The sequence below is a fragment of the Ursus maritimus genome, unplaced genomic scaffold (assembly GCF_017311325.1).
Source record: "Ursus maritimus isolate PB19 unplaced genomic scaffold, ASM1731132v1 scaffold_22, whole genome shotgun sequence".
Taxonomy (NCBI): Eukaryota; Metazoa; Chordata; class Mammalia; order Carnivora; family Ursidae; genus Ursus; species Ursus maritimus.
In genome coordinates, this window is record NW_024424675.1 from 4392868 (window position 1) to 4406778 (window position 13911).

General features: G+C 51.3%; 1 protein-coding gene across 1 annotated transcript in view; it reads left to right on the forward strand.

The window, feature by feature from the left end:
- The window catches only part of RALGAPA2 (Ral GTPase activating protein catalytic subunit alpha 2), a 209556-nt gene extending 196623 nt beyond the window's left edge, over nt 1-12933 (forward strand). The window contains 2 exon segments of the mRNA XM_040637933.1: nt 6440-6479; nt 9571-12933. Of these exon segments, the coding sequence (XP_040493867.1) occupies nt 6440-6444 (5 nt within the window). The 3' untranslated portion in view covers nt 6445-6479; nt 9571-12933.
- Nucleotides 12934-13911: the final 978 nt, after the last annotated feature.

Below are 13911 nucleotides of genomic sequence, written 5' to 3' on the forward strand. Positions count from 1 at the left end.
CCCACAGGGGCCAGGGCCTTCAGGCTCTCATTCCATAAATATTACTGTGCACTAATAGGGAAGGTAGAGAAATGGGCAAAACAGCAGCCCCACCCTCCCTGAGGCTTATCTTTTAGACGGATGAGAAAGATGCTGGTCTCCTGTCAGGAGCTGTGAAGTGCCCTTTAAAATGGGGGATGGGAGAGCACCTGGGTGGCTCAGTGGGTTAAGAGTCTGCCTTCGGCTCAAGTCATGATCTTGGGGTCCTGGGATCGAGCCCAGGGCTCCCTGCTCAGTGGGGAGCCTGCTTCTCCCTCTGCCCCTCCCCCCACTCGCGCACTCACACACTCTCTCTCTCTCAAATAAATAAAATCTTTGGAAAAAATAAAATGGGGTTGGGGAAGGCCTCACTGAGAAGGTGACATTTGAGGAGAGGCTTGAAGAAAGTGGGGAGTGAGCCACTTAAATCTTGGGGGAAAGCACTCCAGGCAGAGGGAACAGCAAATGCCAAGGCACTGAGACTGGTGCTTTTCTGGCACGTTTGAGGAACAGTGAGGGGCCCACCGTGATCAGGGTAGAGCAAGCAAGGGGGTGAGGAGGAGGAGGAAGGTCAAAACAGCCTCACAGGCCTAGGGAAAAACCTTGGCTTTTACTCTGGTGAGCTGGGCAGCTCCTGGAGCGTGTTAAACAGTGGGTCCCATGATATGATTTTTGATTAAAAAGATCACTCTGACTCCTATGGGGAGGATATTTTAGGGGAGGGGTGGGAGGGAGACCAGGTAGGTAATATTTTGTTCCCCATGTATTCCCATCCCCTGCTACACAGCAGGCACAGAATACATGTTGACTAAAGAACGAATGTTGTGATCCAGGAGATGTCCCCCCTGAACGGTCTCCACTGGCTGCTAGAGCTGCTCTCAGTGACGACCCCTACCCCCAGTGCCGCAGAATATAGCCCCTAACTGGGACTGTACAGATGAGGGGAGCACGGTGACACCCACCTCTTGTAGGGGAAGGTTTGCGTGGGAGGGAAAAGGTGGAAAGGAGATGGGGCAGAACTTTGACCTGCAGTCACACGACCCCCACCTACTTAAGATCCCCCACCCAGACTCACACCAGAATCCAGTGGTCGGGAACTCATGGGCTAACGGGAGAATCATGGTAGATAACCATCCCCGGTACACAGAACATTGAAGACACTTCAAAGGACTCTCGATGACCCACAAAAGCTAGGATACGAGAGTTAAGGTTTCTAGGTATTGTCTTGCTCTGGAGAAAATAGTCTCTAGGACAATCGACGAGTAGTAAAAGCTCTTTACCTATGTGTAGAAATCACATTACTGCACACTCTCCCCACAGTCTGCCCTCCACAGAGCAAGAGTCATCTCTTTGGCAGTTTGGGAACTGAGGAGGGTTGGTTTTCTCATTATCAGGCGGCTGGTCATGTCAAGACCAGGGCTCGGGTGCTGAGCCAGATGAGACTCGTTGCCCACCCGGAGAGGCCCCCTACTTCTTGGTGCCTGCTTGTGGCGGGGGGAGCCCTTCTTTTGTGGCAAAGGCAAAATGCTCCTCCCCAAAAGCAGAAAGGAGTATTTTATAGGACTTCTGACCTCTACAGCATGTCCAGTGGCAAATGCACACCCACTTTGGCGCAGATAACTGAGAAGTGTAACCGAAAGTTAACCAAAGTGTAGCCTACCTTAGAAGGCAAATGAAGCACCGCAGAAAGAATCCACATAAAGAAAACATCTTAATTGTGGAATAAAACTGCTTCCTTCGTGTCTGAAGACAACAGGACAGCTTTTGTCAGGGAAACAACCAGACGGTCCCATTGCTGCTTTGATGTTTCCTCAGACACCTCAGACAGATACCTGAACTCGCTGTCTTCCCTCAAGTCACCGCAGACATCACTGCTATGTTTTCCTGAGCAGTTGACTATTAGAGAACGTAAAAAGTCACCCTGAGCTGCACACAGAATCCTAGTGTGTCCTGTGGAGAATTACACTGTAATCCCACCTCACCACCCCAGGCCACTCCTGGGTGTTTATAGGACCAATGAACTCAAGTTAGGATGAACCCTCGAGAACCTCGAAGCGAAGAGTAGCGTGTGGCCCGAGGGGCAGCCCCATTTTCTTTGCTCTGAGCACGGCTAAGAGTTTGTGGTGTGACACAGGAGGAGAGTTGCTGCTGGCATCGCTAGGTGCCCCTGTCCCCCTGCCCTGGGTGCCCACGGGGGATCTGATTTTTCCAAACCCTGTAGCCACTTCTGTTGTGTCACTTTTGGAATCGAAGTAACAGTGGTGCTGCTCAGATCACCTTCTGTTCTTTTTTGCCATTTTTTCCAAACTGCATTCTTGAGATATAATTCACCTACCATATAGTTCTAAAGTGTATGATTTGATGTTTTTAGTATAGTCACAAGGTTGTGCAACCATCATCGCAGTCTAATTTTAGAACTTTTTAATTCATCCTAAAACAAACTAACTAAAAAAACCCATAAACCCTCTAGCAATCAATCCCCACTCCTCCCCTAAACACCACCCCCTCTGCCCCACCCCTGGGCAACCACTAGTCTACTTTCTGTCTCTCTGGATCTGCTTATTCTGGACCTTTCGTATAAATGGCATCACACAGTATGTGGTCTTTGGTGACTGGCTTCTTTCACTCAGCATGTCCTCGAGTCCTTCCATGTGGTAGCTTATATTGCCAAATAAATATTCCAGTGTAAGGGTAGGCCACATTCGCGTTGTCCGTTCATCAGCTGATGGACATTTAGGCTCTTCCTACTTTTTGGCTATTAGGAATATTCCTGCTATAAGCATGTCTGCACTGTTTCACCATTTTTTGAGATGTGAATTCAGTCTGGTACAGTGAACAGCCCTGTCACGGCGAAGATGTAACTGAGATCTTTGTATTCATGTTCTGTGAGATAGCGAGATGGTCTAGAAACCTCTGTCTCCGTGAGGGCCTGACAAGAAAAGTCGAAACCAAGATATTAATCTTCAATGTATAATTTAGTTCACTTTAGCCATAGAGCCATCCAAGTACACCACGGTTGTGGAAAGGAAAGAGAAGAATGCCAGAGAACTTCACGAGCATTCCACCTGCTTTCTGAGCCCTCACACAGGTGCATATGCACAGGCAGGCACACAAGAACCGTGCTCTCTCTGCCTGCCTGCCTGCCTGTTGGTCCAGCTGTCCCAGCTTTCTGATTCAGAACCAAAATTGATGGGCAAGACCAACAACCAAAAAGAGGAAGCCCAGAGCCAGGGCCAGGGCCGGGACACAGCCATAGCTTCTGGGTTAGAAATACTGGAAGCCATCCTTGGGCCATTTGGAAATGTTAATTAAGCTGGCTAATTCCCACTGGTCTTGAGTTGCCAGTGTTGAGTTGAGCGTGTAGGCTTACCCCATCCACGGCTGCACCTGTTCCCTTCCTCAGAGCCATTCCAAGGGGTCTGAATAGCCCAAACAGCTCTCTGATCTTCCGCTCTGTCCGCCTTCCTGCTGGGAGGATACTTAGCGAGAGCCTAAAGCTGGAACCGTGGTCCACTGTTTCTCTCCCTCAGCCATGCCAGCTCTCAAAATCATTCCCTTCTCTAATTATCTTGAACCAGTTAATCATTTTCCACACTGACTGTTCAGTAACAAGGACCCAGGGAGAAGCAGCCACTTTTCCTGTCTGACCCTGCCCAGCGTCACCCCAGGTGGCGGTCCTGGATGGCAGCCTTCCCTCCGAGATAAGAAGCTCCGTTCAAATCCTTGCTCTTCCGCTCTCCCAGTGAGGCTTGCCAGAGAACACATGCCACAAAAAGACCGACCGGTTCTTGAAAAGCCTCCACTAGGCAGAGCTGTGTGGAACACAGCAGATCTCCAATCAAGACTATTGTTTCCTGTGTTTTAGCAAATCCTTGTTGATATCCGGAGTAACCAAGAAGCTGCACGAGGCCCATGAAGTAGGACATCTTTTCTAAGAGTGGCTTCTGGATTCTCCACTCAGAGCCACTGAGTGGCTGCAGTTTAGCCCCTTGGTGTCGGCCTGACACAGGAAGGGTTCTCTCCGGAGGGGCCCCACTCCGCTGCTCTTAGACGCGAGTGGGGCCTATTCCCGAGTCCTAACACCACTAACATGTAAGCAAAACTTTGAATTTAATGGAAAAAAAGGAAAAACTTTGAATGTAATGCACATATTAACCCTCCCACCCAATGTGGCTCGAGCTCTTTTTCACTATCACCCCACCATGGAGGTCCCCAAGACCTCCGGCCAATTTCCTCATTTGTCTCCTCCCCCTGAAGCACTCCAGAAACCCTGTGTATCTGTTTATTTACCATACCTACATCTGGGCTTTCGACGTATGAAAAATAAGATATTTTTGCCCCCCAAGAGGTGATACCGCTTTGCTGGAATGCAAGCCGCAGCTCCTCCATCGAAGGCCCCACAGGCAGGAGCTTCATCTGCTTTGTTCACGGCTGTCACCAGGAGCCTGGAACAGAACCTGGCACATCTCAGGTGCCCAGTTGATGAAAAGATGAAATAATTATGCTGTGTCTCTCCCCGACCCCCCCTAAGCGTCACACGCCTCCTGTTCTCTCCCCGTCCCTCATCTCCAAGCACCGTGTGCTCTCTCCTGGTGCCTTCCAGCGCTGCCCAGGCTAGTTGGTACCTCACACTCACCCCCAGGGATGTATCAGGAAGCTGACAGCCTCCTCCTCTGTTCCAAGTGCGGGCCCCCACCCTTTGGTAGCACTGCCTGTGTGTCAAGGGCAAGTGACATTTGAGCCCCACGGAATAATTAAGGCAGCCCCCAACTGTCTCTGTCTTTGCATCTCCTTAACTCACCCACAGACTGGCAGTTACTGAGACATTCTGTTTGGTCCAGCACACCACACCAGGCTGCATCTGGGGACACACATGGGAGAGGAGCAAACCAGTCCTCATCAGCAATTACAAACAAGTCCTCCATTGTTAGCCGCGCCATCTGCTTTCTTGGTACGCCCAGCATAACCAGGGCTGAAGGGGCTGCAGGGGAGGGAGGCCAAGGAGCCCCTTCACGAAGAGACCCTTTGCTCGCACTGGAGAGGGTAGGTAGCATGGTGCCCTGAAAAGCCGTGCCTCCCCAACTCAAGGAAGACAGACCCGTGGAGAGATACTGTATGTCCGCCATTTTCCATGAGAGGAAATGGGGAGCTACAGCACAGTGCATCGGGAGAAAACAGGAAATCTAGATCACCGCTTTCTCCAGGATCCCTGGAAGACATTCTAGTCTGCTACCAACAGTCAACACGGTTGGAAGAACTTCCTGTGGTCTGAAGCACTATCAATGTATAGAGAAGGAGTGGTAACTGTGGTTGGAAATCGTCCACGATCAGTTATTTATCCTGAAATTCCTAACCCCAAGTAATTCTGCAGGGGGATGAATTTTCAATAGACCATAGAAGTGCACATTTCTTCTGGAGAACCCCACTTAAGAGTATGTCAGTAGTCCTTCTGACAGCCTCCTGAACCACCGTCTTAGAATCTTGCCCTGCTCACTGTGCCAACCTTGGCAGGCAGGGTCAGCAGACAATCCTAGCTTATGACTGTGGCAGAGCAGACAACAGTCCGTGTCACTGATGAATGTCCTTTGTCCAGAGTTGATGGTGGTCTAGTGACATTGAATTCAGGAGCACTGTGGGGGTTGGGGCGAGGGGCTACGCCTGGCGCAGAATGAGGCTGAGGACTTCCTAAGGGAAACCCTCCTAGGAAATAGACTGTCTGTGGGACGGGTGGGGGAGGATCAAGAAAACCTGTCACCAAGTCCGTAAACCTCGGATCCTCTCTCGGGGTCGGCGTGACTGCTGAGACCCTCCTATTCTGGGAGGGAGGGTGAGCTTGCAGCCCGATTTCACCACGGCAGGGTCCCCTTCCCGGCCTCCCTCTACACAGCAGGCTGCGTGCCTCCTCCCTGGGGACTGTCACATCACAGGTGACACTAGTACTGAATTAACACACTGTACACCTCCGAAACCTGTGAAATGAAACGAAGAGGCGTGCAAACTTGCACACTTAGAGCCTGGCAAGTGTTTTTCAGCCCATCCATGGAGTTCCAAGTGCTCATCTTGAACATTCTTATCTTTGATGGATTTTAGACCAAATCAGTCAGTAAATACGGGGCAACAGGAAAAGGGTATGGTGGTCGGTTCCGCCCTGTGCCTGGAGAGCTCCCAGCAGCGTCTACGCAACATGTCCTAGGACCACTATTGTCTCTCTCATTTCACGTCTATAAATGTGATGGCAGCTAGAATTCTGTCCTGCCAAGTAGAATTTTAAGTGAATTTTCAGTTCGTAATGATCTCCAAAGCTGTAACAACACTCAGGCAGCACAGGAATAAATGTATTATTAGCACTGTGTTCATTATCAGGTTGGGCTGTGGGTGTGCTGGGCTTGTACTCATTTGATTTCTCGTTCTTTCCTTTCAGATTAAAATATGCAAAGGTCTCATTGCGATGTTTGAGCAAGGTAAGACTGATACTTGGGGTTTGCCCAGCCACTCTGCTCTTGGGGAGGGGTGTGTGAATTCACTAACTGGCCTCCACCCACGGCTAACACCTTGCTGAAATGTCCCGAGTGCCTGCTGCCTCCCACCTTCCCTCCCCAGGGGCCCTGCCCACACTCCTGCCCCTGCATGTCTGTGCTGCCTGGGGAAACCCAGCCTCGCCTTTCTTCTGCCCGTGCACTCTGGGCGGAATCCGACACCAACACCTGCCATCCCGGAAAATGTCTTTGTCGCCCGCCCTTTTGTGTGCAGGGCCACGGGGAGCCAGTGGACCCGGGGCCGCCCCCTTTTTTGTTGCCCAAGCCAGGAGGAGCAGGATCTTGAGATGGGCCGATAAGATGTGGCACGTGCTGGGCCGGCCTTTGACCGCTCGCCTTAACAGGCGCCTCCAAGGCCTCCGTGCAGGGAGGGCAGGTTGTCTGGGGGCTGCTGAATGGAACAGCTGGGGGAGGAAGAGCAGACAAAAGCTGGGGGAGCATGGAGGGTGAAGAACCCGGGGATGGGCTGCAGTTTAGGACCCAGAGGGCAGGCTGGCTGCAGCAGGTGTGACCTCCGTGGGCCTCTCCTTTCTGCCCTGGCTCCGGGGTCCAGGCCCGTCTCCATGCCGTCTTATGGTGGTGCCGGCTGGGGGTGGCCCAGGCTGCACCGACTCATGGGCTCCCAGGTGGAAGGGAGACCAGATGGTGATGATGTTCACAATAATAATACGGGAGGACACCAGTGAGCTGTCATTTATTAACCGTGTCACCAGAGAGGAACGCGTGGCACAGATGCCTGTCACTGTCTCAGGAACTATGCGGGTGGGATGTTAGCATCTAGACTTTTGGGTTCATCCACAACGTCACCCTCCACCACCTGCAGGGCAGAGGAGCAGCCACTGTCACAACGAGCTGGCCCTGTGGCCCAGCTGCCCTTTCTTCTCCCCTCGGCACAGCTTTGGCCCAGTCCCAGAACTGTTCCGAACCAGGCCAGCTCGCTTGAGCACCCCGAGGCAACATGCCCACCAGCCCGGGTGCTTGTGTGGGGTGAAGTAGAGCGGGGCTGTACAGTTCTCTCCAGAGTGGGGGCCTCCTGCAGAAGTCTTTATTGGCTGGACCCCATATCCATGCGTCCCCTCCCACTCCTGCTACAGAGTGGCCAAGTGGGGCTCGAGTGCCACTTGAGCAGACCCCTGGCTTCCAGCAGGAGGAAAAGGCCGAATGAGTGGAGCGGCTGCCGGCAGCTTGCGAGTGGAATTATCTCCTTTGTGGCCCGCCGGCTCATTCCCCAGCTGCCGCCTCCCTATCAATCACGGGGTGCAGTGGGCACGGCAGGAGCCATCACAGGCTGGGGATGTGCCAGCGGGGAAGTGGGGGACTGGAGGAATGCAGGGGGCACTGCCGAGCAGGCTCCGGCTGGGGAGGGGGAGCCTTCCCTTTGCCCCCAGCGGTTGGGGCCCTGGCTTTGGATGGGGGGGCGGGGGGCGCTTTGCTGCAGAGCTTCCTGCAGCTCCTCAAAGTCCTTCCTGCCTTCCCTCTGTTCACCTGCCCTCCCTCTGTCTGCCTGCCATCCTGCCCCGCTGCTGGAATGCGGTGTGCACCCTTCCTCTCCCTCCTTGTCCTCCCCGGCTGGGGGTGTTCAATATTTCCTTCTAATCCAGAATTACTCTTTCACTTAATATCACATCTTTGAACATCCTTTTATCTCTTTCATTCACTTGCTTTTTATTTTTTTTTTCCTTTCTTCTCACGCAATTGATCTGATTACAATACTGGGTAGAGTGCTTCCTAGCGAGGAATGTGAAATCTTACACAGTTCAAAGTGAAGGTATTTCAAAACAGAACATTATCTAGGATTGGATCAGGTTTGTTCACCCCCATGTCCAGCTCTGAGGGGACAGAGAGAGACCTTTTACCAATGCCGTCTCTGTCATGGAGGTCAGTATAGCTGTGCTGCCTTTGTCACGAGCAGCCTGGTTTTAAAGATGAGAACCGCAGGAGAGAGCCCCAGGGCATTTCCTCTCTCTGCCTGGCCTTACGGGGACCAGCAGGGAGCAGACGCCCCCATGATGGGAGCCTTAAGGTGCTGGAATTGGGAGCACACTGGGGAAGGCTGTCTCCTCAGGTCCAAGCATGTTTAGTGAGTATTGATTTCAGAGGTCAGAGGATGAGAAAAGATGTTGTTGGTGAATAAGACAACTTACATAAATTAATTTCAAATGCCAATAATAATAAAAATTTCAAAGACCAAGCCTCTGGAAGTGAAGCATGCTGGGAGGAGGATAGAAAGCCTGCTTCTGAGCTTTGTTCGGAGCCCGGAAGCTTGGGGTGTAACACTGTGTTATAGTTTACGGGGGAAGAGGGGTGATGAAATGAGCGTCTCCCTCGCAGCAGGGCCCCGGGGGAGACCAGACTCCAGCAGCAACAGGGGCTGGGTATTGCAGCAGGCAGTCCTGGATTCCTCTGAGCACCCTCGCACAGGCCCTGGGGAGGGGAGAGGTGCAGACACGCACACTTCGATTTTACTCCTTGTCCCTCCAGTGCTGAATGGCGCTATGCCCATCTGGACTCATTCAGGCAAGCAATTTAGTCCTGACCTCTCTCTCAGACCCTTTGGGGGATAATCGAGTTGTATCTCATCAGGTGAAATATCGATATGTAAATACGTGTAAATAATAACATCGACAGGGATCCCCAAAGCTGTCCATCAAGTTTTCCCGGCTTCTTCATTGACTCTGGGCCATGCTGCTGCTTCACTGGCTCCCCTTCCCTTACTGCAGGTAGATGCCTTTTCTCTTCATTCTTTGCTTGTGGATTGGACGCTGAGGCCAGGTGAATTTTGAAAAGATTCACAGCTTGTTTTATGCTGCAGGAGAGTCCAGAGCAAAGACCTGGAGGAAAGACATTCACGTGTTGATTCACTCAGCAAACATCTCTGCCCCGGTGACAAAGGGAGGTCATCAAAACCTTTCTGGGCATGTGGTGTCAGGTCTCCTGAGGGCCACAAGTCCTTCTTGGATCTGTGCCCACGAGGGCCATCGTGCCATGACTCGGCCTTTCTCTGCTTCCTTTGCAGGGCCCTGGCCACCAGCCTGAGTGCCTACCTCACGGCACCTCTTGGCAAGGAGGAGATGAATGAGACTCCCCCTTCCCCCATCCTGAACCCCCAAACACAGAGACTGTGGGAAACATCACTGCTCTGCGGGTGCCCTCAACACATCTTCCCATTAACAGACTTCTGAAGTTAAAGGTGAATCCCACCGAAATGTCGCGGGTTGGACTTTCTCACTGCGCCATGTCGTCTTGCCCTAGAACCTCATGAAACTTGAGCTTCCAAAGAAGAGGGGAAGGTCACCAACAACCAGAGACAGACCCGCCCTCATGGGTGTTGATGCAGCTGCTCCTGGCAGGGATGGCAGAAGATTCTGGGCTTTCGGGAAGGGTTGGAGGGCAACTGGTTTCTGTACCCCAAGTTGTTTATAAACCCAAGCAAGATTCACAGAAGGGCTGGCAAAACAGCTGTTAAACTGAAGAATTTTCTCTGCATTGATTTCACTAGTTCTTATGTTAAGATTTATGGTTTACTCAAAAATTTCATCATCATGGAAATTGGCTTTCCCTAGGGTCTTTTGCCCAGGAGAAGTTTTATCTGAGTTGCTGAGTGTTTTCCACCTGCTGCCTGATGCCCACTAACTGGGAGAGGTTTTCCCGACCATCCTGGAGGCCCTCAGATGGCTCTAGAAACAGGGTCCTGTCCCTGTGAAAGCTCCTGTAGGTCAGGAAGCTTCCAGGGCCCAGCTCAGCACAGCGCCACGTCAACACGCAAGGTGCACACCAGCACAGGCGCTAGACTGAGACAGGGCCCCCCATGATGTCCATCTGCCTCCAGAAGCTTCGCCCTGCAGTTGTGCTCTCCTGCCCACTGCTGGGGGAGAGAGCCACAGTGCAAACGGGGGCTTTCTACACATTCAGCTCCAAGGAAGGCATGTTGAGCCTGTTTAAAAAAAAAAAAGGAGAAGAAGAAATGAAAAGCCCACCTTCTATCTGTGCTTGGCCAGCATCCTTGCTGGGGGTCCAAGGGTGTTAGTGACAGAAAAATCAGGAAGACCTGTTTGGCCCTCTGCCTCTCACCTAGGCCTGCAGCCTGTCTCCAGAGTAAGCCCATGACTCAAGGCTGGGGGGGGAGGGTGCAGCAGATAGAACGCAGCTGCTAAGAAGCCAAGAAAGATATGTCCCTGCAAGGGTACTTCCCCACCTCCCTTGACTCTCTGCCTCTCTGCCCACTTGTGTGTTACCCCCTGGCAGTTTGGGTCCCCTTCCTGCTGAGTCCCCCGAACCCCCTCAGTCCATCAGAGTGGCCGTTTCCACTGACCAGTCAGTTCTTTCCATCTGCTGGTTTGGCTGGTACCTGACCCTTGCAGGAGAAACAAGCAGACCCAGGAGCCAGGCTTGCTCTGGGACAAGTGAGGAAGGATTGAGAGATTCCTATGGGAAGGATAGACCTTCTAAGTCTAGAGAGAATTAGTTTTTCAGCTTTAGAGAGGACTGCAGGTAGGGCGTGAAGCCCAAGCTCACAGACAGAGCAGTTTGGGGGTTACTCGAGCCTGAGGGAAGTAGAAGCAAGCCTTAGTCACTTCGGGCTGTTCTGTAAACAGGCCCAACTGTTTCACTCAGTGGGGGCTTAATGGCATTAGTGGGTGACTGGAAGTCACAGCATTTTCTGTGGTGTCGGCAAATGCCACGATTCTTATCTTCCCCACCCCTGCCCCAGCCACCCCCCCCCAACCTTTTTAATAATTTGGACTTTCTGGTCGGCACAGTTTGTCTGCTATCACTCAGACTCCAGACTCGTGTTGAGCTGCTCCACTGGGTATTTACAGAGTGCCCAGACCTTGTTCCTGCAGGGGAGAGCATTGCCCCCATGCCTGGGCTCCAGAGTCCTGGGCAGGCTCTGACAGCCAGTAGCTTCTGGGAGGACATTTCATTTCCAGGCTTTAGAAATCCCCTGTGGCAGAATTCTTGGATTTAGCTGAAGTGTCCGGACTTGGAAGTGGCATTGAACTCCCCTGGACTTGTGCTCCACGATTCCATTTTATCTTCCAGAACCAGTCCTCCTAATCCGCAAGTGGGAAGCTCAGTTGTAGGCAGCAAATACCTGGACCTTTCCTGTCATCCCTACTGATTTCAACATCCCTATGACCCCAGACTCCAGCCGGCGGTTTGGGGGCTAGAGCTGCTTCTGAGCCCACTGTTGTCAGCGGTAGCATCGGTGTGGAATAGGGGAGCAGGGAATCTAGCAACCAGGTTTGCTTATGATCACGTGGACCTGAATCATTTCTGTTATTTGGGGTGGAAAATTGAAATGATCAAGCTCTTTTTTTTTTCACTTAGAAAAGCAAATATTGTGCTTTTTGCAATAAATGCCTTTCCAGCAAAATTATGAAGGGTCACTCATCCGGCGGGGACCTACCTGAGTCACAGTGCTGACTCGTCGCATTAGTAGGTCAGCCATCTGTACTCGAAAGTGGCCCTAATAGGCCCAAAATGGATAAGATTCGCCAGCTCCCAGACAGGGCCAGGCCCGTCCCCCTACTCTGCTCACTGATCTCCTCACCCTGATTTCCGTCCAAAGCAAAGCTGATGTTCCATCGTCTAACTGAGAAGGTTTTTGTACTTAAAAAAAAACAAAATGATGACTTCTTAAAAATAGTAAAATCAGAAGTAGACAGTAATGAGGAAATTTCGCCTGGTAAGGGACTGTCGCCGTGTCTTCATGCAGTGAAGGATCAGTTTGCTAAGAGCCAGCGGGAGGAAGGGGAATCAAGCCTGGCCTTCACAAGAGGGGCTGACCGACGGGACCCTCAGCCTTACACACGGAGATCATGCGGGTCCGTACACCACGCAAATCACGCCTTCCTGACCTTCCACCCGGTGCGGCCGCCTACGCTTCACTTCCTGGAACATCTGTGTCATCCAGAGGCTTGAGGGATCCTTTACGATGTACCGTGACGTCTCACGTGTAACCGTGTCATGTCTGTAGCCACTGGAGGGAAGTTCAACAGGAAACACCCACTGTTTTAGCTGTACTCAGTACCCGTGTATGATATACACATTAAGTCAATGTTTTCTTATGGTTTCAGGTCGACAACATTTAGTTCATGTAAATAAGAAAAAGAAATGGATAAATATGGGAAATTAAGTTATAGGATGTCATTTGATTTTTATTTTGCTCTCTCTTATTTAATTTGCCTACTGCCCCATGTCTGGGTTTATGCCTGGGTGGGATAGACCCCTCCATACAATCCGCCTTTTCAGGCGCGTGCGTGCTGCACCCAGGAAAGCACACAGCTCCGCTGATGACCGCTGCTCGACTCTCCAGTTTACCCTCTTTTTCTCTTTCTGATTTACTGTGATGATTTAATAAAGTAGAAACACAACACTTAGGTGCCATATGTTTCTTTTGTTTTCATTATAGTTTCTAGGGAAATAAAGTTTATCCTGGCATCTCACAAAAGATGGCTTGCTTTGTCTTTGTGAGTAAGTGGTAGATAAAATGTAATACCAGCCTCCCGCTGGTGGCTGGTGTCGTTGAGACCGTGTTGATGGCCCTGCCTCAGGGCTCCAACCATCACATTCTTGCAGACAGCCTGGCCAGGTGGTCTCCACCAGCATCCTGGGTTAGTCCCGTGCTCTGAGCGCCAGGGAACTTTCAACATATTGGACAGTTGGGCTGTCTAAAAATCATCCATTCATCCATTTCGCAAATAGTTCTTGAGTCCCTGTGACTTTCAAGACATTTAGGTGACCTCAGAAAGGGTCCAGGTGCCTTCCTGGGAGCCAGAAAGAGCCTGAACTGATGGGGCTTCTTAAAGCTTTGGACTGGTAGCAAGTGCTTTTACCACTTGGTTCCTCATAGAACACAGCTTGATGCAGTTCCCAGCCTTGTCGTGCATCAGAATCATTCCGGAAGCTTCGTAGGTGCTTCCATGCCCACCTACATTCTGATCTACCATGTTTGGACAGAACCTCAGGATCTAATTTTTAAAGTTCCCCTCACCTTGTCGAGGATCCCAACCTGCAGATAGATTTGGATTGAAATGCTTGAACCAACCCCATTGTGATGTTTTGGGCAGCCCTCACTCCCCGTCCCACGTAGGTACCTGGGAGTGAAGGGAACAAGAGTGAAGATTCCCCGGGGAACTAACTGCTCAGCATAGTGTCCTGCCCTTCCTGATGATCCCACTTAGTAGATGGCCCCAGTTCCCTCCAGGATAATTTATGGATGCTTTCCAGATCTGGAAATAGTCATTTGAATTTCACAGGATATTGTTATGAAAGTCTCATAAAGCAGTTTATTGTTTTATTTATAACAAAAAGACAGGGAGAGGGGTTGGGGAGGGTATCCCAGTCATCATAC